Genomic DNA, 26,591 nt, shown 5'->3' on the forward strand with positions numbered 1-26,591 from the left:
TGTACATTAACTTTACCGAAATCCTTGCTCATCACGATTCCAGGCTTCCATAACCTTTATTTTATATTTTTAATATTATTTACTTATGTTTGTTATATTCACTCAATTTGTCAGAGATTTGAAGGAGCATTCAAATAGTGTTATAATAACATTACAGAAACATTATGTCGCATTATTGGAGCGGAGTTCTTGTTCCGTTGATTGGTAGCATTCGTAGTAGCATCCCAATAACATTCTGGAGAGTCTACAAATCACAATTCTTATGATGTTGTGATGCATCACTGTCACTTTAATGCAACATTCAGACAACATTTGATTGCTCGCTGGGTTTCCACGAGTCACCACTGATTACTGGCATTGGCACTTTCCATTTCATAGAATGACCCTTTCCATTCTTATTTTAGGTACAAGTGAGTAACAAATCATTGCTGATTTTAGACTGTAAAACCGTTGCACATAATTGTATATTTTTAAATTTACTTTACTTTTACAGTCAGTAATGATCAGATGAGTTGCATTTTATTGTGAGAACACTGTCTTTTTCATTAGGTGATGACAGCTCAAGGATTAAGGCAACTTTCTGGATCTGTAAGCAGTTATTTAAATGACAAACACTTGAAATGTTTCATTGATGAATATACTGTATGTTTTCTGGGACTGTTCATCAAACAGTGGAACATTCTTTAATCAACAGCTGTGAGCTGGATTTTGAAGTGATGTGTTTTTGCTTATTTAGGAGGAAGTGAAGGAGAGAGGTCTGAAAGGAGAAAAGGGAGATCAGGTAACCTGTTCTGCTTTTATCAAGCCTCACTGAAGATAGAACAAAAAAATGCTCAATATCCATTTTCATCACGGCACCAACTTTTCTCATTTCATATATTATACTGACATTTACAGTGTTGTGATTTGATTTGAACAAATGAACGTCACCCAACTTCTAGTCCTAGGGATCATTGTACCCTCTGCACACCTGCAGCACAAAACGAAATGGTGCGTAATTATTTTGAGGAACTCAAAATAGAAATTGCTTCCACTGAGAGCAGTTTCCAGAGGCTGCTGAGGCAGCGACTGACCAAACATTAAAGGACTGTCAGCTAAATGAAAAGTAGAAAATAAGCTACATACAGAGAAATATTCATGTGCAAATGGAGAAAAGAGATAGCTGGTTACAGCAGGCATCAGAAACAAAGACTCAGCATCCATGATAAATGTTCTACGCATCAACTGACGGAAAACAATCATACATATGGTATCCCATGGGGACAGAATACTTTTTTGATTTGATTTTTCAGTCCTAAAGCACAGAAGCATCCTTGGCAGAGGAAACGGTGTCTCAAACCTTCACATAATGTGAAAACTAACTTCATGAAAGTGTTTATTGATTTTATTCTTTTTTCCTCTCCTTATCTCACCCCAGTCAGCACGAGGAATGAAATATTTTCTATATTTGTGTGTGTGTGTGTGTGTGTGTGTGTGTGTGTGTGTGTGTGTGTGTGTGTGTGTGTGTGTGTGTGTGTGTGTGTGTGTGTGTGTGTGTGTGTGTGTGTGTGTGTGTGTGTGTGTGTGTGTGTGTGTGTCAAGAAATGATGGATCTCTATCTTCTTTACTTTTTCTGTAGGGCGAGAGAGGTGCTCAAGGAGCACAAGGCTTTAAGGTAACTTTTAGCAGATCTTAATGCTGTAAGTATTCAGTGCTTCACTTTTTTCACATTTTGTCATGTTACAGCCTTATTCCAAAATGAATGAAATTTACTTTTTTCCTCAAATCTCTACACACAATACCCCATAATGATGATGTGAATTTTGCAAATTTATTAAAAATATTTTTTAAAAAATCTAAGAAATCACGTGTACATAAGTATTCACAGCCTTTGCCATGAAGCTCAAAATTGATCTCAGGGGCATCCTGTTTCTACCGATCAACCTTGAGATGTTTCTACAGCTTAATTGGAGCCCACCTGGGGTAAATTCAGTTGATTGGACATGATTTGGAAAGGCACACACCGGTCTACATATAAAGTTCCGCAGTTGACCTCTGAGACAGGATTGTCTCGAGGCACAAATCTGGGGAAGGGTACAGAAACATTTCTGCTGCTTCGAAGGTACTCAATTAGTGACTTCCATCATCCATAAATGTAAGACATTCAGCTCCACCAGGACTCTTCCTAGAGCTGGCTGCGCCATCCACACTGAGCGATCGTGGGAGAAGGGCTTTAGTCAGGGAGGTGACCAAGAACCCGATGGTCACTTTGCCAGAGCTCCAGCATTCCTCTTTGGAGAGAGGAGAACCTTCCAGAAGTGCAACATTCCACCAATCAGGCCTGTATGGTAGAGTGGCCAGACAGAAGCCACTACTTAGCAAAAGGCACATGGCAGCCCACCTGGAGTTTACCAAAAGGCACATGAAGAACTCAGACCATGAGAAAACAAAAATTCTCTGGTCTGATGAGACAAATATTGAACTGTTTGGTGTGAATGCCAGGTGCCATGTTTGGGGAAAACCAGGCACCATCCCTACAGTGAAGTAGAGCAGGACACGGGAGTGGATTTTCACTCCCGTCCCATCCCGCTCCCAGAAAAAAAAATCCCATCCTGCACAATCCCGGACTGGAGTAAAAAAATAAATCCCATCCCGTCTCACTCCTGTTAAGATGACTCCCAATCCCTCCCGCTCCCACTCAACATCAGTCCCACTCCCATCCCATTCCGGTATGTCTCGCGCCGTGATGATCAATCAGGGACTTGTGACGTGGAGATGTCTGGAGTTTGACTGAAGATGTGAACATATCCTGTATCTGGTAGCAGCCTGTGAGCAGGACTTATGTCTCTTTTGTCCTTTATTTCACAATTATGAGAGAGTTTTTGGAGCGAGCAGAAGCACCACAGCAGGGCAGGGGCGTAGCACCAAATTATGGGCCCTAGGTACTAGCCATATTGAAGACCACCCCCCCACTGTTATGTTCTTTTTTATTAACGCAAACACCAAATTTCTAATGCGTAGTCAAACCAGGTCTAAATCATGTATACCTTAGATCACACCTGGGAATCAGAACCCTTTTTAAAGTTGGGGGAGTAATATTGAGTTGGGGGGTCTGGGGGACCAAATCGCACCAAATGGTGCGATTTGGTCCCCCAGACCCCCCAACTCTATATAGCTAGCTTTCAAGCTCACCTCTCTTTTCAAATAATTTGGTTAGCAGCTGCTTTCCCTCATTTAGTTTTCTTTCCCTGTCCTTTTTTCTCTTCTTTTTTGAAATCCAGACTTTGATTTTTTGAGGAAAGACATATTTTATTTCAGCCAAAACACCAGGGCTGCAACTAACGATTATTTTACTAATCAGTTCATCGATCGATTATTTTTTCAATTAATCGTTTTGTTTTGTTTTTTTTACTTACATGTGAGTTTTGCCTTTATTTCTTTAAGTGAGTTATTATTAAAAGGCCTTTGTCACACAACATCAATGTTTGACCTTGTAATAAAGTTATGTTATATTGTCATCAAAAACATACCTGGAGTAGTGTTATGTTTTATTTTGCACATACATACATCACCGACACACCGCAAAGAGATTTCCATCAGGTTTAGATGCCTACAGCAACTATCTCAACCACTGACAACATATTACATCAAGAGTCCACTAAAGTATTTTAAAGGCCTGACGAAAGTGTAATATGTTATATTTCATAAGATATTTTCATGAAAAAAGACACAAATGTGCAGTTTACTGCATTTTATTTTTTTATTGTGTAAAAACACAGCTTAGATGTGGTTTGATCGAAACAAATTGTCATTAAACTTAATAAAACAGGGATGAAGTGGAGGTTTAAGAGCCACTAGGTGTTCACAGAAAACAGTTATTTCTATATTTATTTATGTTCTTTGTTAGTTGGTTTAATCTTTTCTGTTTTGTTTTATCATATTCTTTTTGTCCGTTTCTCTAAAACTTTGTGGCATTATTAGTTATTATTACTATTATTGTTGTTGTTTCTATTATTATTGTTATTGATATATGAATAAAAATAAATGAATAAAATATTACAATTTGTAATACATTTGACTGTTTTACGACAACAAACGCTGAGCCATGAATTATTATAAAGAAAACAAATGTGCTGACAGCTGAAACAGCTTAATGCTAACTTCAGCATTGTAAACGCCATAGACATGCTAACGTGTTAGCACCGGTCCCGTTTTTAAGTTTTAAAATACATCTATCAACTGTTTCAGAAGACCATAACAGGTCAGATTAACATAAAAAGGTAAATGTTACTCACAGGCATATGCTTGTTAGGGTTTTAGTGGGGAAGAATTAAGATTAAGCGAAATAAAGGTGATGGTCTAGTGGTTAAGGTGTTGGGCTTGAGTCCAGAAGATCATGGGTTCAAATCCCCGCCTGACTGGAAAATCACTAAGGGCCCTTGGGCAAGGCCTTTAATACCCTATTGCTCCCGGTGTGTAGTGAGCGCCTTGTATGGCAGCACCCTGACATCGGGGTAAATGTGAGGCATAATTGTAAAGCGCTTTGAGCGTCTGATGCAGATGGAAAAGCGCTATATAAATGCAGTCCATTTAATAAAACAAAGCACCAGATCGAAGCAGTACTTCGATCTGCGAATCACTGCTTCGATTGGTTCAAGGTTCAAAGCAAAGCCGCTCTGCAGAAACGGTTGATTTATATGGACGAAACGAAACATTTGCGGCAAAACAAAGTTATTTAACAACTAATTGATGACTAAATTAGTTGACAAAGTTATTTAACAACTAATTGATGACTAAATTAGTTGACAACTATTTTAATAATCGATTAGTTGTTTCAGCACTGCTAAACACCTCCTCTTTCTGTGAGATCCCGTTTGGGATGTGTGTGTGGGGGGGGGGGAGTGCCGCCTGTGAGCCTGGACTAAACCATTGTACAACTGTGCAGGGGTGGGAAGGGCCTTCAGAGATCTTTCAATATTATTGTTAGAGCAGAATTATGTTTTGCAACATTTATACATTCATTCTAATTATATTAATTTACAACATGAATTGTATGGACATTAATAATATGCAACACAAAAATGTATTTAATGCCAGTTTTTTGTGGGCCCCCCCCCATGCTCTGGGCCCTGGGTACATAGTACCCTTTACCCCCCCCCCCCCCCCCCCCAGTCCGACGCCCCTGCAGCAGAGGGAGCGGAGTTTTGTTTTTTTTTTTTTTTTTTTTGCTTTTTGCTTTTTTACGTGCGCGCGTGAGCGACTCGTCTATGGACAATATTTTATTAATTAACTACACAGATGTATAATAAAACAAATGATGACTGGTTTATAAACACAATTATGACAGAGTTTTGGGGGGGGGAGAGCAAGCAACAATACCACAGCAGAGTTTCTTTTTTTTTATTATTATTATTGTTTACATGCGCGTGCGTGAACGGGACAGTTGGTCCTCAAACTGCGCCTGCAGAGGTGGAAGGACCGCTGAAAGCGGCCATCATCCAGACACAGCTCCTGAAGCAAATAATGATACTGATAATGAGCTTTCCACAACAACTCGCTCCGTGTGATCAACATCCGTCATGTTAACTTAACTGACAACCGGAGCCGGCGAGCGGAATCGAAGCTCCTCCTATTTGATGATGCACCGGGGCAAATTTTCGCAGCAAAAGCAGCGACACACCGGGTGAAGGAGGTGCGTCCATCGCCACGTGACCCCCGCGAATTTGTAGCGTCTGATCGCGGTGTGAACGTGTTTTGGTTGTTTTAAATAGATGAAAATCATCATCTATTTTTGGCATTCCCGCTCCTGTTCATTTTTATTCCCGTCCCATCCCAATCACGTGATTGATAAAATTTTGACTCCCATCCCGCGGGAATCCCGCGGGAATCACGTGACCCACGGGAATTCTCGAAAAATGTCATCCTCTACAGCAGGGGTGGGCAACGAGGGCCAAGACACTGCAGGTTTTCCTTGCAACCAATCACCACACCAGGTGGGTTGCTGATGAGCTTCTCCCCTGCACATAAACACCTGGTCATCAATGAAATCACCCGCTGAGACACCTGAACATTAATGAAATCACCTGCAAGGGTGACTGGTAGCAAGGAAAACCTGCAATGTCTCGGCCCTTTATGGCACATGATTGCCCACCCCTGCTCTACAGTGAAGCATGGTGGCAGCATCATGCTGTGGGGATGTTTTTCAGCGACAGGAACTGGGAGACGAGTCATGACTGAGGCAAAGATGAATGCAGCAATGTACCGAGACATGCTGGATGAAAACCTGCTCCAGAGTGCTCTTGACCTCAGACTTCGGTGACGGTTCATCTTTCAGCAGGACAATGACCCTAAGCACACAACCAAGATATCAAAGGAGTGGCTTCAGGACAACTCTGTGAATGTCCTTGAGTGATCCAGCCAGAGTCCACACCTGAATCTGATTGAACATCTCTGAAGAGATCTGAAAATGGCTGTGCACTGACGCTCCCATCCAACCTGATGGAGCTTAAGAGGTGCAGCAAAGAGGAATGGACAAAACTGGCCAAAGATAGGTACACCAATCTTGTGGCATCATATTCAAGAAGGCTTGAGGCTGTAATTGCTGCTAAAGGTGCATCAACAAAGTACTGATGTACATGTAATTTCTTAGTTTTTTATTTTTAATAAATTTGCAAAAATTAAAAAAAAAAAAACTTTCATATTGTCATTATGGGGTGTTGTAAGTAGAATTTTGAGGGGAAAAAAAATTTTGAATAAAGCTGTAACATAAAATGTGGAAAAAACTGAAGCGCTGTGAATACTTTCCTGATACACTGTATGCATCAGTTTCCATTGCTGACATTTGGCTCGGTTGTTTATGAATTCCACTGAGAAGCACTCTGTAACATTCTGTAGCGTGTGTGCAAATACAGTATAATCTCAATTACACTGTAACAACTTTCTGCTTCAATTTACAATACCTTACTAGCAGCTAGAGTTGCAAGTAGTGTACTGTTATTCTACAGTGTGCCTTCTGTAACATACAATAGTTAATTACTGCAAAACAGTATGCAGCTGTGGTTGCCAGACTAATTCTGGATAAAGAAAAAAAACAAACAACAATTCAGTGAGATTATATTGGGCATTTTCCATTTTGCTAGGTGTCATCACAACAGGAGGTTTGGTTGGGGATCCAAATCTTGATTTGTCTTTTTAATGCAACTCCAGCTGTAGAAATCAGACAGGATACTGCTGGATGAACAAGGAATATTCTGTTTGGGAACCAAGTGCACTAACTACATGCCCTGCCTTGCACTGTGCACCACTAATGTGACATGATATTTTAAAAGCTCTTTATGATAATTTGATGAATTTAGAAAATCAAGTCATGAGACTTGGATGCTAACCAGTGACCTATAAGGCAGCAACTGGATATCTTTGGTAGCAGGTCTCTTCAGAGGATCCTTGGGTACTGCTGGAATGACTGTGTCAGCAAGCAGTTACTTAGAGAACTTCAGCTGAATGCTATCACTTGCATTGTGAGGGAACTTCTGCTACGGTATTCTGGTCATGTTGTTGGTTTCTCTGGACAAGATCCAGGACGAAGGTGCCTCAGTGTTAAGTACCGCAGCAACTGGAAAAGGTCAAAGGGGTACCCATGTTTCATGACTGTGACAGATGGATGGTTTTTTTCAAGAAGTGAAAATTGTCTAGCTGGGTCATTGTTACCCAGGACCCAATGGAGTTCCATAGTCTTGTGGATGTGGTGATGCACGGCACCAGTACAAGCTTCCAAACATGACCTGACCTGAATACAGAAATAATATTTTGAGCAAATGCTCAGAAAATGTAGCTGTTAATTGGTGGACTGTAATGTCCAAGTTGTTGCTCATGATCATACTATTCTGTACTGTACGTTATGTAATTGTAAAGGGCCATATTTGTATGAATGACCTTCTATATTTTACACTGACATGACATACGAGGGCTGTCAATAAAGTATAGGTCCTTTTTATTTTTTTCAAAAACTATATGGATTTCATTCATATGTTTTTAAGTCAGACATGCTTGAACCCTCGTGCGCATGCGTGAGTTTTTCCACACCTGTCGGTGACGTCATTCGCCTGTGAGCACTCCTTGTGGGAGGAGTCGTCCAGCCCCTCGTCGGAATTCCTTTGTCTGAGAAGTTGCTGAGAGACTGGCGCTTTGTTTCATCAAAATTTTTTCTAAACCTGTGAGGCACATCGAAGTGGACACGGTTTGAAAAATTAAGCTGGTTTTCGGTGAAAATTTTAACGGCTGATGAGAGATTTTGAGGTGATACTGTCGCTTTAAGGACTTCCCACGGAGTGGGACGTCGCGCAGCGCTCCCAGGCGCCGTCGTCAGCCTGTTTCAAGCTGAAAACCTCCACATTTCAGGCTCTATTGATCCAGGACGTCGTGAGAGAACAGAGAAGTTTCAGAAGAAGTCGGTTTCAGCATTTTATCCAGATATTCCACTGTTAAAGGAGATTTTTTTTTAATGAAAGACGTGCGGACGGATTGCAGCGTCAGCTCACAGCTGCCGCGACGCTCCGCCACAGGAAAAACACCTCTGTTGGAAGCCTTAAGGACAAGTTGGAACATGCCCAGCTGTTAAACAATTTCTCAGATACTCACTCCACTGAAAGCCATCAAAAGCCGTCTGGATTTTACAAATGGTTATCAACACGGAGGTGTTTTTCCTGTGCCGCCGCACTGCGCCGGCTGCGTCCCGACGCGCGGACCGGTCCGCACGTCTTTCATTAAAAAAATCTCCTTTAACAGTGGAATATCCGGATAAAATGCTGAAACCGACTTCTTCTGAAGCGACAGTATCACCTCAAAATCTCTCATCAACCATTAAAATTTTCACTGAAAACCAGCTTAATTTTTTGAACCGTGTCCACTTCGATGTGCCTCACAGGTTTAGAAAAAATTTTGATCAAACAAAGCGCCAGTCTCTCAGCAACTTCTCAGACAAAGGAATTCCGACGAGGGGCTGGACGAATCCTCCCACAAGGAGTGCTCACAGGCGAATGACGTCACCGACAGGCGTGGAAAAACTCACGCATGCGCACGAGGGTTCAAGCATGTCTGACATAAAAACATATGAATGAAATCCATATAGTTTTTGAACAAAAATAAAAAGGACCTATACTTTGACAGCCCTCGTAAATCAGTTAAAGTAACAGCATGACTTTATGGGATTATTTTTGGGTAAAGCTAAGGAAGGGTGGCAAAAATCTTGTTCTACAAAAAAGGACCTATACTAAACACGATCAGTCTTGTCGAATTATCCAGTGTTGCAACAGCAGTCCAACTATCAGCAAATAAGACAGGGGCAGATTCATTTCCTGGTGTGGGAGATAAATTTGGCCCTCACAATACTCCCTCATCTATCAAACTAAGCGGTTAAGAAATTTATAAAGGCACAGTACCATATAGATTAATACGATTTTGGCATGGGGCTTGTTTCTGTGATGTACAGTTTGGCCTGTTTTGGCCACTGGCCCTGGAACACGCCAACAGAGACATACTGTTATCAGAGGGGGTGAACATTTCTAGCGGCAAATGAGTCATTTTATTCCACTGAGCCTTCATGCCTTCAGTTGTCACATTTTATCCCTCTCTTGTAACTGTTTAGAAACTCTCTTTGGAGCATTCAAGCATAAACCATTGTAGTTTGAATTCAGACTAAAAATGGTTTGAGTTTTTTCTTACTCAAACCTCTCAGTAGTACATGTTACAGACTTTCTGAGAGAAAAACAAAAACCTGAAGTCAAAGGTGTAATGTATTTTCTTTCCAACCTTCTGCCTGCCCATCGTACCTTATCACCTCTTTGTTGCAGGGAAACATCGGGCTGCCAGGCTCAAAGGGAGATCCAGGACCAGCGGTGAGTTTTTATATCTGTGCCTCTTACAGTCGATCAAATGGAAGCCTGATACATCCTGCAGAATGTTAGCAATGAGAGGATGCACAGATGGAGTCACAGTTACAACTATGAATAAATATCAAAAACTATTTCAAGTTAGGAATTTTAACTGCGTATATGTACGCATAAACATGATTGCATTGTTAAAAAATCAACAGAAAAACAGATAATGTCCCAGCAGAAAATTACCTGTACTTTTTCTATTAAGTTTATGGATATTTCCTTCAACCCTAAAATGGAATACATGCAATGGCAAACCCAAAATAGAGGTAAAGCACCTGTGACAAAATAATACAGACATTACTATGGCTTATTTAACTGTAATTTCACATATTTTTATGAAACATATTCTCATGACAATATTTCATGCCTATTCCTACAAATATCTATGCGCATGCCTTTTTTCTTTTGCAGTAGATACACTGTGACTTGTTTGACCTTCGACATGTTCAGTGTTGTCTGAAACATTTTTTCACTGCCCTCTAGTGGGTGTATTGTTAATATGTATATACACACATACTGTATTTGCACGTCTGAGCACCCTGGGCGCGCCGCGTGAAATTCTGCTTGAAGTGGGGGTGGACATTTGCATGAGCTTGGCCAAATATTAATATATAATCAAGGTTGGGTAGGATTACTTTGAAATATAATCAGATTACAAGTAATCCAAATGTATGTACATACATACATGTAATCCACCTGTATTCTTTCAAAGTAATCCTACCCAACCTTGTATATAATAAATATTTGTCAGACTGCCCATTCCAATAAAATGTCTGATTTCCTCACAAATAAGGAATATTGGCACAGCAAAAAAAAAAAAGTGATGTGATGGGCACAGTCAGTTTTCAATATTAACCACATGGACAGTAATTTACTTCACTGAAACATTTTGCACACCGTTTATATTAAAGTAGAAAACTCTGGCACTCATTGAAGCTTAAAAATAAAGCTCCTCCCTTTTTAAATCCAGGCAACTCTGCAGTTAGATAATCTATTTATTGCTGTCCATGATTCATGCTCATTAAGATAAAAATTATAACGTAATGCTAAAATACCCTCTACCGTATGAGCATAAAAACAGGAAACAGAATGTGATGTTTTGACCACTTAAAACAGGTCAAGGTAAGCCATCTTTGAACTTGTCCAAGGTCTGTCTCCAAAGAATGTTCCCTGTGAATTTGAAGACTCTGGCAGTAATAGGACTGGAGTTATGCTGAGTACAGACAGATGGACAGACAGATGAACGCACGCAAAGTCTTTGCAATACCCGATGGCCGTATTTTGGCCTCGGATAAAAATCCATATTTTCCCGTCAGCCTCTCACTGAAAACAGTGGAACATCCAGTCTGTGGCTGTCAACACGTGTGTCCTTTCTGTGTCCCCACTCTCTCATACTCAAAACAGCAAACAAACATCCAGGCAGCAGGAAAGATCCATCTGAAGTCCCTTCAAAGTTCTGAACACGCGCAAAGTTCTTCAGAAAACTTTGTGCATTTCCACCTCATTTTGCTGAATGGAATAAAGGACTTTTGTCAGACAAAAACAAACACAGAGTAGCTCCTGCACCATATGACTGGGCTTCTACAAAGCTAGCCACATTGTCACACAACACTTCCTCTTTCTTGCACCAGAGGAGGAGAAAAACATTATGAAAACTCATTAGTCTTTGCTTTTTACAATATCCTGGGGATGACACAATTAGTGTGTTTGAGGGGGCATTTAACCAACTTTCTTCAAAAAAGAGGGTGGGTGGATGCTCGACCCCTGGCTCTCAGACATGCGAATGCAGTATATATATATATATATATATATATATATATATACGAGGTCTGTCCGTAAAGTATAGGTCCTTTTTATTTTTTTCAAAAACTATATGGATTTCATTCATATGTTTTTACGTCAGACATGCTTGAACCCTCGTGCGCATGCGTGAGTTTTTCCACGCCTGTCGGTGACGTCATTCGCCTGTGAGCACTCCTTGTGGGAGGAGTCGTCCAGCCCCTCGTCGGAATTCCTTTGTCTGAGAAGTTGCTGAGAGACTGGCGCTTTGTTTGATCAAAATTTTTTCTAAACCTGTGAGACACATCGAAGTGGACATGGTTCGAAAAATTAAGCTGGTTTTCAGTGAAAATTTTAACAGCTGATGAGAGATTTTGAGGTGATTCTGTCGCTTTAAGGACTTTTCACGGTGCGAGACGTCGCGCAGCGCTCTCAGGCGGCGTCATCAGCCTGTTTCAAGCTTAAAACCTCCACATTTCAGGCTCTGTTGATCCAGGACGTCGTGAGAGAACAGAGAAGTTTCAGAAGAAGTCGGTTTCAGCATTTTATCCGGATATTCCACTGTTAAAGGAGATTTTTTTAATGAAAGACGTGCGGGCGGATTGCAGCGTCGGTTCGCAGCCGCCGCGACGCTCCGTCACAGGAAAAACACCTCTGCTGGAAGCCTTAAGGACAAGTTGGAACATCTCCAGCTGATAAACAATTTTTCATATACTCACTCCACTGAAAGCCATCAAAAGCCAACTGGATTTTAACAAATGGTTATCAACACGGAGGTGTTTTTCCTGTGCCGCCGCACCGCGTCGGCTGCGTCCCGACGCGCGGACCCGTCCGCACGTCTTTCATTAAAAAAATCTCCTTTAACAGTGGAATATCCGGATAAAATGCTGAAACCGACTTCTTCTGAAACGTCTCTGTTCTCTCACGATGTCCTGGATCAATAGAGCCTGAAATGTGGAGGTTTTAAGCTTGAAACAGGCTGACGACGCTGCCTGAGAGCGCTGCGCGACGTCTCGCACCGTGAAAAGTCCTTAAAGCGACAGAATCACCTCAAAATCTCTCATCAGCTGTTAAAATTTTCACTGAAAACCAGCTTAATTTTTCGAACCATGTCCACTTCGATGTGTCTCACAGGTTTAGAAAAAATTTTGATCAAACAAAGCGCCAGTCTCTCAGCAACTTCTCAGACAAAGGAATTCCGAGGAGGTGCTGGATGACTCCTCCCACAAGGAGTGCTCACAGGCGAATGACGTCACCGACAGGCGTGGAAAAACTCACGCATGCGCACGAGGGTTCAAGCATGTCTGACGTAAGAACATATGAATGAAATCCATATAGTTTTTGAAAAAAATAAAAAGGACCTATACTTTACGGACAGCCCTCGTATATACACAACTCCCAATTCCACTGAAGTTGGAACGTTGTGTAAAATGTAAGTAAAAACTGAATACAATGATTTGCAAATCATCTTTAACCTATATTCAGTTGAATACACCACAAAGACAAGATATTTAATGTTCAAACTGATAAACCTTATTGTTTTTGTGCACCTTATTGTTTGCCTGCAAGACATTTCAAAAAAGCTGGGTACAGTGGTATGTTTACCACTGTGTTACATCACCTTTCATTCTAACAACACTCAATAAGCATTTGGGAACTGAGGACACTAATTATTGAAGCTTTTAGGTGGAATTCTTTCCCATTCTTGCTTGATGTACAACGTCAGTCGTTCAACAGTCCAGGGTCTCCGTTGTCGTATCTTGCGCTTCATAATTCGCCACAAATTTTCAATGGGCGACAGGTCTGGACTGCAGGCAGGCCAGTCTAGTACCCGCGCTCTTTTACTATGAAGCCACGCTGTTGTAACACGTGCAGAATGTGGCTTGGCATTGTCTTGTTGAAATAAGCAGGGACATCCCGGAAAAAGACGTTGCTTGGATGGCAGCATGTGTTGTTCCAAAACCTGGATGTACCTTTCAGCATTAATGGTGCCATCACAGATGTGTAAGTTGCCCATGCCATGGGCACTAACACACCCCCATACCATCACAGATGCTGGCTTATGAACTTGGCGCTGGGAACAATCTGGATGGTCTTTTTCCTCTTTTGTCCGGAGGACACGACGTCGATGATTTCCAAAAACAACTTGAAATGTGGACTCATCAGACCACAGCACACTTTTCCACTTTGTGTCTGTCCATTTCAAATGAGCTAGGACCCAGAGGAGGCGGCAGCGTTTCTGGATGTTGTTGATGTATGGCTTTCGCTTTGCATGCTAGAGTTTTAACGTGCACTTGTTGATGTAGCGACGAACTGTGTTAACTGACAATGGTTTTCTGAAGTGTTCCTGAGCACACACGGTAAGATCCTTTACACAATGATGTGGGTTTTTAATGCAGTGCTGCCTGAGGGATTGAAGGTCATGGGGATTCAGTGTTGGTTTTCGGCCTTGCCGCTTACGTGTGGAAAGTTCTCCAGATTCTCTGAATAATCCCTAAATTCCTTGCAATTGAATGTTGAGAAACATTGTTCTTAAACTGTTGGACTATTTTTTCACACAGTTGTTCACAAAATGGTGATCCTCGCCCCATCTTTGCTTGTGAACAGCTGAGCCTTTTGGGGATGCTCCTTTTATACCCAATCATGACACTCACCTGTTTCCAATTAGGTGTTTTTTGAGCATTCATCAACTTTCCTAGTCTTTTGTTGCCCCATCCTAACTTTTTTGAAATGTGTTGCAGGCATCCATTTCAAAATGAGCAAATATTTGCACAAAAACAAGTCTGTGAGTTTGAACATTAAATATCTTGTCTTTGTGGTGTATTCAGTTGAATATAGGTTGAAGAGGATTTACAAATCATTGTATTCTGTTTTTATTTACATTTTACACAGTCCTAATTTCATTGGAACTGGGGTTGTGTGTGTGTGTGTGTGTGTGTGTGTGTGTGTGTGTGTGTGTGTGTGTGTGTGTGTGTGTGTGTGTGTGTGTGTGTGTGTATATATATATATATATATATATATATATATATATATATATATATATATATATGTGTATATATATATATACGAGGTCTATTAGAAAAGTATCCGACCTGTGGCGGGAGAAAAAAAACTGGCTTACCTGGAGGGTTGGAAACCTAATCACCCTCGAAGTACACTCCTTGGGACTCCACACACTTCTCCCAGCGGTGTCGCCACTGTTGGAAGCATTCCAAAAACGCCTCTTTCGGGATGGCGCACAGCTCCGCCGTTGTTGCAGCCATGATGTCCTCCTTCGTCTCAAAACGCGTTCCTTTTAATGGTCTTTTAATTTTTGGGAACAGCCAGAAGTCGCAAGGGGCCATGTCAGGAGAGTATGGAGCCTGTGGAACCACAGGAGTTTGTTTTTTAGACAAATAAGTCCGAATCAAGTTGGAGGAATGAGCTGGAGCATTGTCGTGGTGGAGGCACCAATTTCCTGTGGCCCACAACTCCGGTCTCTTGCACCGTACAGCTTCACAGAGGCGATGGAGGACATCCCTGTAATACTCCTTCGTTACTGTTTGACCCTGTGGTGCGTACTCGTGGTGTACCACACCGCAGGAGTAAAAAAAAATTCAGCATTACCTTCACGTTGCTGCGCACTTGGCGCGCCTTCTTCGGTCGTGGCGGCATGGAATGCTTCCACTGTGACGACTGGAATTTCGTTTCCGGGTCGTACCCGTACACCCAGGACTCATCGCCGGTGATAATAGTGTCCATAAAGCTGGGATCACTTTGTGTGGAGTCCAGCATGTCCTGTGAGACTTCCACATGGAGGTGCTTTTGCTCCGCCGTCAGCAACCTCGGCACGAACTTCGCAGCCACTTGCTTCATGCCCAAATCTTCTGTAACAATGGAATGTGCCGAAAAAGTACTGATGTCCACTTCGTCTGCACTTTCTTGGATGGTCACTCGACGGCCCCGCATCACCACAGCGTTCACTTTGGAAATGATCTCATCATTTCGGCACGTCGATGGTCGGCCGGAGCGCGGCGTGCTCTCCACCATTACGCGTCCATCTTTAAACCGGTTGTACCACTCCTTAATCTGTGTTGTGCCCATAGCTTCATCCCCGAAAGCCGTCTTTGTCTTGTGAATAGTTTCCACTTGGCTGTCGCCAAGTTTCTGGCAAAAGTTGATGCAATACCGCTGCTCCAATCGTTCCGCCATTTTCCTTGCAAGAAAAATCCGCCGAACGCACAGGACCACTCCCCACACAAAGGCTGCTCACAGGCGAATGACACAGCCGACAGGCGGGACAAAACTCACGCATGCGCACTAAGGTTCAAGGTTGGCTGATGCAATCTCACGTGACTCAGATCCATAAAGTTTTTTTTAAAAATAAAAAGGTCGGATACTTTTCTAATAGACCTCGTATGTATATATATATATATATATATATATATATATAAAAACGTATTCCACCTTTGATAAATGTCTTTGTCATGTCCTTTGGTCTTGTGCCACTTTAACTATTGGCTGCAATGCCCCCACAATTTCCCAGGTACTGCTCCATTTTGTCTGTATCTGTACCCATATACATACCTACATTTAATGCTGAGCATAAATGAGACTTTATTTATCAATCCATCCTTTTTCTGTGGCGTTTGGGGGGGGCACTCAATCTGATCTCAATGTATATTGGCTAAGATGCAGGGTTCATACTGGACAGCAAACAATCTGGAACATTCAAAGGTCACCATTGAGCCTGCATGTTTTTGGACTCTGGGATGAAACCTCGAGCGTTGGAGAAACTGATATAGACATGGGGAAGATTTCTGCACTCTGCAAAGAAAAGTCCCATCTGGGGTTGAACATAAGTCCTTTATACTGCAAGATAGCAGCCCTACCCGCTGTCCACCATGGTTCCTGCTGCTGCTCAGTTTTTATGACATTTTTTTATCAGCATGCAGTAACTGTCATGAATCTAACCCTGCTTTATTAAAAAGGCCGCAGGGGCGGCACTATGCCCAGATTGAAAGACTCTCAAAAGTCATTTTCTGTAGCTCAGACATTTCTGTCACCACACAAAGAGACAAAATAACTTGAAGTATCCTTTTTTTTGTCCTCTGCCAGGGGATACAAGGTCCACCCGGACCCACTGGACTCCCAGGAATCCCGGGCGAGCCAGTAAGTCTGCTGGCACTAGACTCTAATACTTCATTTCAAGCCTTCTTTCCTCTCATTGCCTTATCTGTCACCTTGCCATATCCTCTACTCTTTCAAGCTGCCAGAATAAACGAGAGCGAGATAAACAGATAAACCTCAGCAGACAGCGACAGAAAGAAATTAGCAAGGAAAGTCCAGAATTTATACACAGGCCATCAGCAGGCAAATTTAAGAATTAATTAGCAGAAAGAGGCAAATCTAAGCACTTTATCCCAAGAACAGAGGCAGAGGCCCAATCTGTTCTTCACACCTGCTTTGGTAATGAGCATCTGTCTTTATTCAAAAGCAGGGAGGGAAAAGAGGCATTTCATAAATCCTGGCTATGGGAAATTATGTTGGAACACGGCAGCCCGCTGAAGCAGTGAGGAGGACGAGGTAAATATGTGTGCAGAGATGAAGGCCCGGTGATAGATGTATCTCTTTTCTCTGCTATTTACAGGGCTTGCCAGGGGAACCCGGGGCGCTCGGAAGAGATGGCCTGAAAGGGGAAAAGGTAGATAAACTTCAAATGAAGTTCTCACCTCACAGAGAAAATGCAAACCTATGATGTTTTATCACAGGTCAAACACACCAGACAACATGTGGTGATACCTTTCCGGATTTCCTACCACATGTTCAGTACTCACTCACGCTGTAACCTTGTGTTCTCGGCTTTGATGCTTCTGAATACCCTGTTGTTTGCTCACAAATATGTACTTGCAGTAGGACTTGATCCAAATGCTGTGCTGGAAGTGGCAACGTGGAGAGCACTTATTTGACAAGCAAGTTTGAAGGGCTTTGTCACCTGTCAAAACAAGCGACACTTTACTCAAGGTTCCCCACCCACAGGAGCCACTCTGTCACACTGCAGGGCAGACAAACAAATCTAAATTACTTCATCCTCCTACATCTATTCAGAGCTCTAATCCTTCTTTGTCACGTTTACGATCCTCCTCTAACTGTGATCCAAGAAGCGGCACTGCTTATACTTTAATGCAGTGGTTCACAAGTCCAGCAAGAATAAATCATAAGAAAATAATTACATTTATACAAGCTAAAGCAATAGGAGGAAAGCCAACACCATAAAATGATAGTGTTTAGCTGAAACGGACCTCAGTCAATTGAAAATAAACTGCATAACCCACTCATGGGACTAATCCAACAACCCAACTATAACGGTTTGATTAATTCAGGAGCACAAAATACCTGTAATAATCTATATTCCATTTATTTCTTTATTATTGCATGTGTTCGTGAAAATTATGCCATTTCTAAGAAATAATATAAAAGAATGCTAGTTGTTCATTGTTAATTTTAGTGTCAAATTATTTGTAAAATACAAGTTTCTGTTGAAATATGGTCAGAGACTGAAGCATGAAAATTCAGTAAGGTATATCTTCTATTATACATTCCAAATCTAAGGTGCAACCCTACTGGTGTATACTAAGGTACATCTAAATATCTTAAAAAAAAAAAAAAAGAGTAGAGCCACTTAGGTGCCTGGTCTTGAGAACCAGGGATGGTAGGTTGAAAAGCTTTTTTATCCCATGGGAACTCTCCCTACCCACCTAAGCGGCTCAAGAATATGGACAGCATGTATATAAGTGGCATTTACACAATCAGGGCAGTAAACAACGTATACATGTAACAACACCCATGTAGCAACATATACAAGAAATATAGTTACTACATAATATTATAGGAGTTAGCTCCTGAAACCAAAGTGTTCATACAGGAGAATATTCTAGGATACATCTACCTAGTCTGTAGACTTATTGTAAAACTAAACTATAGCTAGTAGGCTAAGCTATAAATCTGGTTATGTTATTATAGAAACATAGCTAGTAGGCTAAGCTATAAATCTGGTTATGTTATTATAGAAACAGAAGCTATGATGTAATATGTTTAAGTTTCTATCTAAAGTTCACCATGCTAGCTAGGTTATGGATTGCTACTATAGGAAAACAAATTCCATACAGATTTCCAAAAACAATTTGAAATGTGGACTCATCAGACCACAGAACACTTTTCCACTTTGCGTCTGTCCATTTCAAATGAGCTCGGGTGCAGAGAAGGCGGCGTTTTTGGATGTTGTTGATGTATGGCTTTCACTTTGTATGGCAGAGATTGAACTTGCACTTGTCGATGTAGCGATGAACTGTTTTAACTGACAGTAGTTTTCTGAAGTGTTCCTGAGCCCACGCGGTAAGATCCTTTACACAATGATGTCAGTTTTTAATACAGTGCCGCCTGAGGGATCTAAGGTCACGGGCATTCAATGTTGGTTTTCTTCCTTGCCGCTTACATGTAGAAAGTTCTCCAGATTCTCTGAATCTTCTGATTATATTATGACTGTAGATGATGGAATCCCTAAATTCCTTGTAATTGAACTTTGAGAAACATTGTTCTTAAACTGTTGGACTATTTTTTTCACGAAGTTGTTCACAAAGTGGTGATCCTTGCCCCGTCTTTGCTTGTGAACGGCTGAGACTTTTGGGGATGCTCCTTTTATACCCAATCATGACACTCACAATTAGTGTCCTCAGTTCCCAAACACTTATTGTGTGTTGTTAGAAGGAAAGGTGATGTAACACAGTGGTAAACATACCACTGTCCCAGCTTTTTTGAAACATGCTGCAAGCATCCATTTCAAAATGACCAAATATTTGCACAAAAACAATCAAGTTTATCAGTTTGAACATCAAATATCTTATCTTTGTGGTGTATTCAATTGAATATAGATTGAAGAGGATTTGCAAATCATATTCTGTTTTATTTACATTTCACACAATGTCCCAACTTCATTGGAATTGGAGTTGTATTTTATATATTTTGAGTATCCATTAATACTAAAGCTTTTCGATATTTTTTACTTATTTTTTATCCGAGGCCATCACATATGGCCTTTGGGTATTGTGAAGACTTTGTATCCGTCCATCTGGCAGTCTGTCTGTGCTCAGCATAAGTCCGTCCTATTACTCTCAGAGTTTTCAAATTCACAGGGAACATTCTTGGGACACAGACCTTAATGGACAAAGATGGCTAACCTTGATGTATTTTAAGAGGTTAAAAAGTCACATTGTGCTTCAATCTGTTTGGCAGAGGGGACAGCCAATCAGAATAGAGCGGCACCATGACATCAGTGGCAGGTCTCTCTAAAAATGCTTCATTTCATGTGTTTATATAACATGTTTTTCATATATTCTGTAAAAGCTAGTTGGAAATAAACACTTCGAAAACTGAAAAAGCTGTTTTTGGAACCTAATAACGTCCCTGAAGTGATTTATTAGACATTTAGTGGACATTAGGATGGTGACGTCACAGGCTGGTAGCTACCTGCAAACTCAATTTCATTTGTGTGTACATATAACTTTGTCATATATTACATATAACTTTGTCATATATTATGTAAAAGCAATTTCATGGACATCAGTATGCACTATAGCATCCACGAACTCACTCTTGTCAAAAGCTCATAAATGTAAATATTGTTTATGATTGATTTTGATTGATTGACCAATTAAACAACTGCAAATTAAATGAAGAAAATGCTTATTCGGCCGAGGGTATTTTAGCATTCATTCATCTTCAACCGCTTATCCGAGATTGGGTCGCGGGGGCAACAACTCTAGCAGGAGACCCCAGACTTCCCTTTCCCGTGCCACATTGACCACTTCTGACTGGGGGATATCGCAGAGTTCCCAGGCCAGTGTGGAGATATAATCTTTCCACCTAGTCCTGGGTCTTCCTCGGGGTCTCCTCCCAGGTGGACATGGTTGGAACACCTACCTAGGAAGGCACCCAGGAGACATCCTTACCAGATGCCCAAACCACTGTCAGATCCCGCTATTTTAGATACACGGCACACGCTCACCCTCCGATGAGTGTGTTTCTGTACAAAACCAGCTCTCCGTCTCTGGGGTCCGACCTTCGTGTCTCCACGGGTATTACCCGGCAGGGCTGCACAAAGGCTGTTCAAGCTGGTGGCGAGGAGATTCGTCTAGCTGCTCACTGCCTCCATCCGGACGTCCACCCCGCTGAAGCTGATCTCGCACCCCGGTCGAATAGCCTTCTCTGGAACCAGGATACGAACCGGCCACGCCCGTTAATGGCAGCTCTCCTCTTATGGATCAGGGCTCTTGGAATGTTGCTAGATTTTAAATTTAGTGACTCGTACAGGGAGTCCCTAGGATGTGTTATTTTCATTAAAAACCAGACTAACCTTTTAGAGCACTTTTGATGTTGTACACCCAATAAACTTTAACTTTTACACCTTAAGAAGCATCAATAATCCAATGTCCGAGCCTTAACACTTTAACTGCATGCTTGGAAATTTATTGCAGGTTTTGCAAGTGCCAATAACATAATCAACATAGATTATATGATGATAATTTCACAACAGTAATTCAAGTATAATTAGAATAATGATTGGCAGAGATTTTTGTTTTTAATTCAATAATTCTGACTGATCTTACTTTGACTGGGACTGGATTGATTTCAAATTTTTTCTAGGAGTGAGGGAAGGAGGTTTTTGAAGTTAGGGTCCCCAGCTCGATGAACTTGATTTCCTCTTCATCAGCTATTAGTCGTTAGCTGACCACGATCCTTGTGTGATGTTGTAATCCTTCAGGAAGTTAATCCACATAAGAATTTATTCTGTCTTCAATCAACCAAAAGTTGATCTAATCCATTCTGGTATGCGATGATGTTCTTTGAGAGAGAAATCGTTGAACATTCCCCACTCAGACTTAAGGCCAGTGGTTACTCTTCCGTTGTTCTGCTACTCCATGACTAGACGGCCTGAGTGGGAGTTGAAAACTCTCTCAAATGATCTTTATGGCTCCAATCCTCTCACTCCACGATTCCAATTGCTGCTCACAAGATGGTCAAGTCTTGTGATCTCCTCGTAGCAGGGGAGAAGTGGCAACAGCACCTCTCCCTGGAAGAATAACCCCATTTTCTGGTGTTTCACAGTTTATATATGTGCTTGACTCTTGTTGTCTTAAGATGATCTTGGTTACCATGGGGACATTGTTGACTCAAAACCTCCTCCCTTCTCCTTCCGCTTACTGGAAATCTCCGCAGCCCCTTACCAGTAACTTATTTCTCAAGTTCCTCTTTTCTGTTAACACTTCAGTTTTTCTGAGAATTCATTCTTTTAAATCATTTCTTTAGAATCACATCAATCATATTCAATCATTTCATTACAACTCTCTTTCACATAAAAACAATTCATATGATCATATACAAACATTTTCATTCCTTATTATTCATTTCATATCTTAGTAACATTTTAATAATTTGATCAGTTGTTTAACATCAGCTCTTCTTGCCCTGCTTGCGACATCTTCTTCACTTCCTCTTTTTTCTCTGACTCTGCACTCTTTATGAAAAACAACTCATATAATCATTCATTTCACTTATTTGTAACATACTTTTCCTAATCAACTCTTAATTATAACACATTAATACTTCATTTGATTATACTTGTCATGTTAGAATCATTTTTAGACATATTCCATCGTCTTCACCACCGAGTTCATTCCGTGGGCCTCCCCATTTGCAATGGAAAAGTCCGGTATGACCTCACTTACTTCTGTAAGGTACCAAACACTGTGCAGTTTAATCCAACAGCATGTATATTAATTCCATGGCTTGTATTATATTCCAAGATGAAAACAAGCTGAAAGCAAGCTTAAAGTCATCTTTCCTGACACCCACTCCATGACTTGAAGCTCCGCCGATCAATCAATCAATCAATTTTTTTTTATATAGCGCCAAATCACAACAAACAGTTGCCCCAAGGCGCCGATCTCTCTATACCTCCATAAAACATCCTCGTCGTCGTCGACAGGATGAAGGGTGAGCACTTCTTTTTCATCCACCATCGGAGAGAGAACAGGAGGAGCTGGAGTTGAACGACACTCATCCAGCACCACGTACTCCTCTCCGCCCACCTGTAGATTGCCGTCGCCGTCAGAAGGCTGCTCGTCCAGTAGTGGTGATTGTGATGGTAATCCCGATGGAGACGGAGTTGCCTCATATTCCTGAGATGATACTCCGTCAGGGAACGATGGTGCGCATGGTGAAGTGGGGGTGACGGGTGTATAACACGATGTAACTGGTGTAGATGGCCGCGGTGATGTATCCTTCGTTTGAGGTGAAGCTTCAGCGAGAATATCCTCAGGCTCAGGCTGTTGAATGTGTTCATCCAGGAACACCTACGTGAGGGCCTCCAAACACCAGTTCATATCCTCGGTTTGCACTCCGATCTCCGCAGTGCGCTGTGGAGATAAACGTGGAACTGGTGGTAATGAAGGACCAATAGCCACGATCCGGCCATCGGCAAGATGAGCTCTGGAGAATCTTATTCCCGTAGGATACATCCACATTTTGGTAAACACGGGGCAATACATATATCCCTCTGGAGACACTATAGTGTCGGCTCGTATTTGATCAACCAAAAGTGAATGCCAAATCATGTCTGCTTTGACCTCAATTTTTAGGTATGCTTCTGTTGGTACCTGGGGCAGAAAAGAAGTATCCTTCCGTCCCACTATTCCCCGTGCCACTTGAACAGGGAAGTTGTTGTCATAACACGTCGGGCACCACAGAGTCGGTGTTATCTCCCAGAAGTAGAGCGCTTGTTCCAGGGTGGCTTGACAATGAATACATCTTATATCCCCCTATAGTGTAAGAGGAAACATTAGTCTTTTAACTATTATATTGCAAGCAAGCAAAAGTGTCCGTCTGGATTATTCAGATGTACGCCAGAGACGCCTCATGATCACCGTAGGAGAGTGGGACTGTGGTGACGTTGATATTCCCGCTGTAGCTGAAGGAGCCGTATGCGGGAAGCAAGCATCATAGGTCGTAAACCATAACAGCAGGAATAGTTGACTAACCATGGACAGCCAGTATAAAGCTGATAACATTCCCCATCCTAAGGCCCAAATTATGATAAGTCCAAGTTCGTAGAGCCAAGGTGTCTTACCTTGTACGGCTCCAGTTAATGTAGCTATGTACGCCAACAGGGTCAAGGCCATCACAGCTTCGCACACAATGTCAGCTATCACTGCTGGGGCGTAAAAGATTGCTGTCATATCTATCACCATCCAAATTGTAATTGATGTGTACTGCCATATTCCCCAACAGTCAAACTGGAGAGTAAAGCGACCGAGGACATGAGTGATGAATAAAGACAACCCTAGGTCACTCTGACCGTAGTGCAGATTGATGATCGCCAATCTGACACATCCATGTAGTAGCGTTACTATTCGCAGTGGTTGTCGTAAGTCCCAACGGTCGACACAGCAGTATAGCAGCCATATTAACAGTAGTGCAATAAACTCCACTCTACTCACTTTAAAGATGGTGTCATTTATGCCACCAGTATTGTTGGACATTGTGCTCTCTTATTCTTTTTACTTATCTCCTTAAGTTTGTACGCTGTTATGTAGATGCTTCTTCTTCCTTCACTCCCCAAGTCAGAATGAACAGGGCGTGTCTCGGCGTCGGGCTTTGTAGGCTTCATCGCTCCTCCCCTAACGGAGGAGGGGCTCCATATCACTGCGTTGTGTGCTCCTCCCACACAAGCGCAGGGCGGCTGCGAAACTTTCTTTTAACAAAACATATCCAATCACTGCAGCAATAATAAGTCCTATTATGATTAACAGATAGGGCCAAAGATATCCAAACAAATGTCCAATCCAACCAGTCACCACTTCGAGACCTTCTTTAATGACTTCTCCGGTCTCTGCAGCGAAAGTGGTGATGATTCCTCCAGCTATTATTTGCGTTCTTTCCCACCAAGAACATTCATGCTGACCTCTTCCTTTTCCACAGCTCAACCAATGTTCTGCAGGCGATTCACATGTACCATTATTGTAAATCCGATTGGGTCCCAACCATTCATAACCGACAATTTCTCGTCCTTCGCATAGACTTTTCTTGAAGGCATATCCTTCCTCAAGCATTATCAAAGCATCACCAACAAATGGCACTATGTGGCCTAGGACCTGCTTCCTTTTCGACATTCCATGTCCCAGGACAGCCTTGGCACATCCAACGTTGGGTGGAAAAGCTCTTATCCATATGCCAGCACTGTTCTTCTCCCAAATTGTTTGATGGCCGTAAGTGTCATACTCGCCGTCATAGTAAGCATCACAATATTCTTCCCAGCCAGGAACATTTCTACAATTTTGGCGGGCAAGGCTTATCGTGCATGTGGTATTAAGTCTATTACAAATCATTTTCCAGGGTCATGGCGTAACATAAGGGTTTGGTCTCCAGAGTACACTGGACCAAGTAGCTCTGTCTCTGGAGTAGACCGTGGCGATGTATTGATATTTAACCCAATAATTATTACTTTGATCCAAACAGGGGAATACCCAATCTTCAACTTCATATTTCTCCATTCCCCACCAGGTGACATCCTTACTACGTCTAACTCCTTCCTGCCATGCTTGAAGGGTCCCCTTAATGGTTGGAATCTGTAACAACTGTGTACAGTTATATACCCATCTTAGCCAATTCCCTGTCTTAATTTGGTCTATGGGACATCGGGGGGATTTACCAGAACCTTCAGCCAAATTATTATGGTATTCTGTCTCATGTAAGCTTCCATAGATTCTATTCGCCACGCATTGATCAATTTTGCTAAAATCTTCCTGAAGTACTGACCTTAGCTCATCAGGCTTTGGTAGTTTTTGCACATAGAATTTTGCTTTATGTGGACCCCGCAAACTATGCCCAGTCCACGTGTATCCCTTCGGAAAATTCCCCTCAAAATGTATCAGTGGAATGCTCCAGACCCACGGAAAAGTGTCGTTAAGCCATTCATCATGTTTTGCCTCCTGTTTCTGTTTCCAAGTAATCCTGTCTATCAAATCGATGACTGGTGCAAGCAACATGTAATTTTGAGATTTACATCCAATAGGTCGATTCCAATAACATCTATCTAATTTTGCTACTTTTTCTTTTACACAATAATCATGAACCTTCTTCCATTTATTTTTAGCCGCGTTATTAATACTTTTAACTTTTGGTTCTAATACTTGCTGGGTATCTTGTGTTGGCGATTTAGGGAGTAGTTTGGTTTTTCCCTGTGTTGGTGATATCTTTGTGGATCCCACCGATGCTGCTGGTGAGATGGCGGTTGGCTTGGAATATGGTATCCCTGCTCCCATGCCGGTAGCGTTGTTCAACGGAGGGACTATTGTAGATGTAGTATCCACTTTCAGCACTCTGCTGCGGGTTTTGTCACAGGTGAGGTTATAGTTACCCCAGTGTTTCCAGGTAGGCATTATCATTCTGCAAACATTATGTCTTGGTGATGCTGGAAAAACAGCTTCTTTCTCCCAATATCCTGCTTGATAGCCCAGCAGTACTCTGCATCCCCATGAGCAATACCAGGCTGGCTCGCCAGGTTCAGGTCTTATCCAAGTACAGCCTACTTCTCTTCGCTCTCTTTGTTTTAACCGTAAGATGGTTGCCACGATAATCTCTTGATCCCTCACTTGTAGGTTTTGAAGGATGTCTGCTCCGGTGGTCAGGTTGTGATTGCTGGTTATGGTTGGAAATTCCCCACTGTCGTTCAAGTATTGCAGCCACTTAGTCTTTAGCATCTGCTGAGTTAGGTTCTTCATCTTTGCCCAGTTCTCTGTAGAATTCTGGTCCCATATCATGTAGATGTTTCTTGATTCAACTCCCCAACATGTCTGTTGGAAA

General features: G+C 41.8%; 1 protein-coding gene across 1 annotated transcript in view; it reads left to right on the plus strand.

Annotated features, from left to right (window-relative positions):
• Positions 1–26,591, plus strand: part of LOC117522962 (collagen alpha-1(XIX) chain-like) — a 256,577-nt gene that overhangs the window by 61,857 nt on the left and 168,129 nt on the right. The window contains exons 6-11 of the mRNA XM_034184381.1: positions 550–588; positions 737–781; positions 1,619–1,654; positions 9,828–9,872; positions 16,791–16,844; positions 17,323–17,376. Coding sequence (XP_034040272.1) covers positions 550–588; positions 737–781; positions 1,619–1,654; positions 9,828–9,872; positions 16,791–16,844; positions 17,323–17,376 — 273 coding nt within the window. The remainder of the gene's footprint in view (positions 1–549; positions 589–736; positions 782–1,618; positions 1,655–9,827; positions 9,873–16,790; positions 16,845–17,322; positions 17,377–26,591) is intronic.

Source organism: Thalassophryne amazonica, chromosome 13 (genome assembly GCF_902500255.1).
Source record: "Thalassophryne amazonica chromosome 13, fThaAma1.1, whole genome shotgun sequence".
NCBI classification, from domain to species: domain Eukaryota; kingdom Metazoa; phylum Chordata; class Actinopteri; order Batrachoidiformes; family Batrachoididae; genus Thalassophryne; species Thalassophryne amazonica.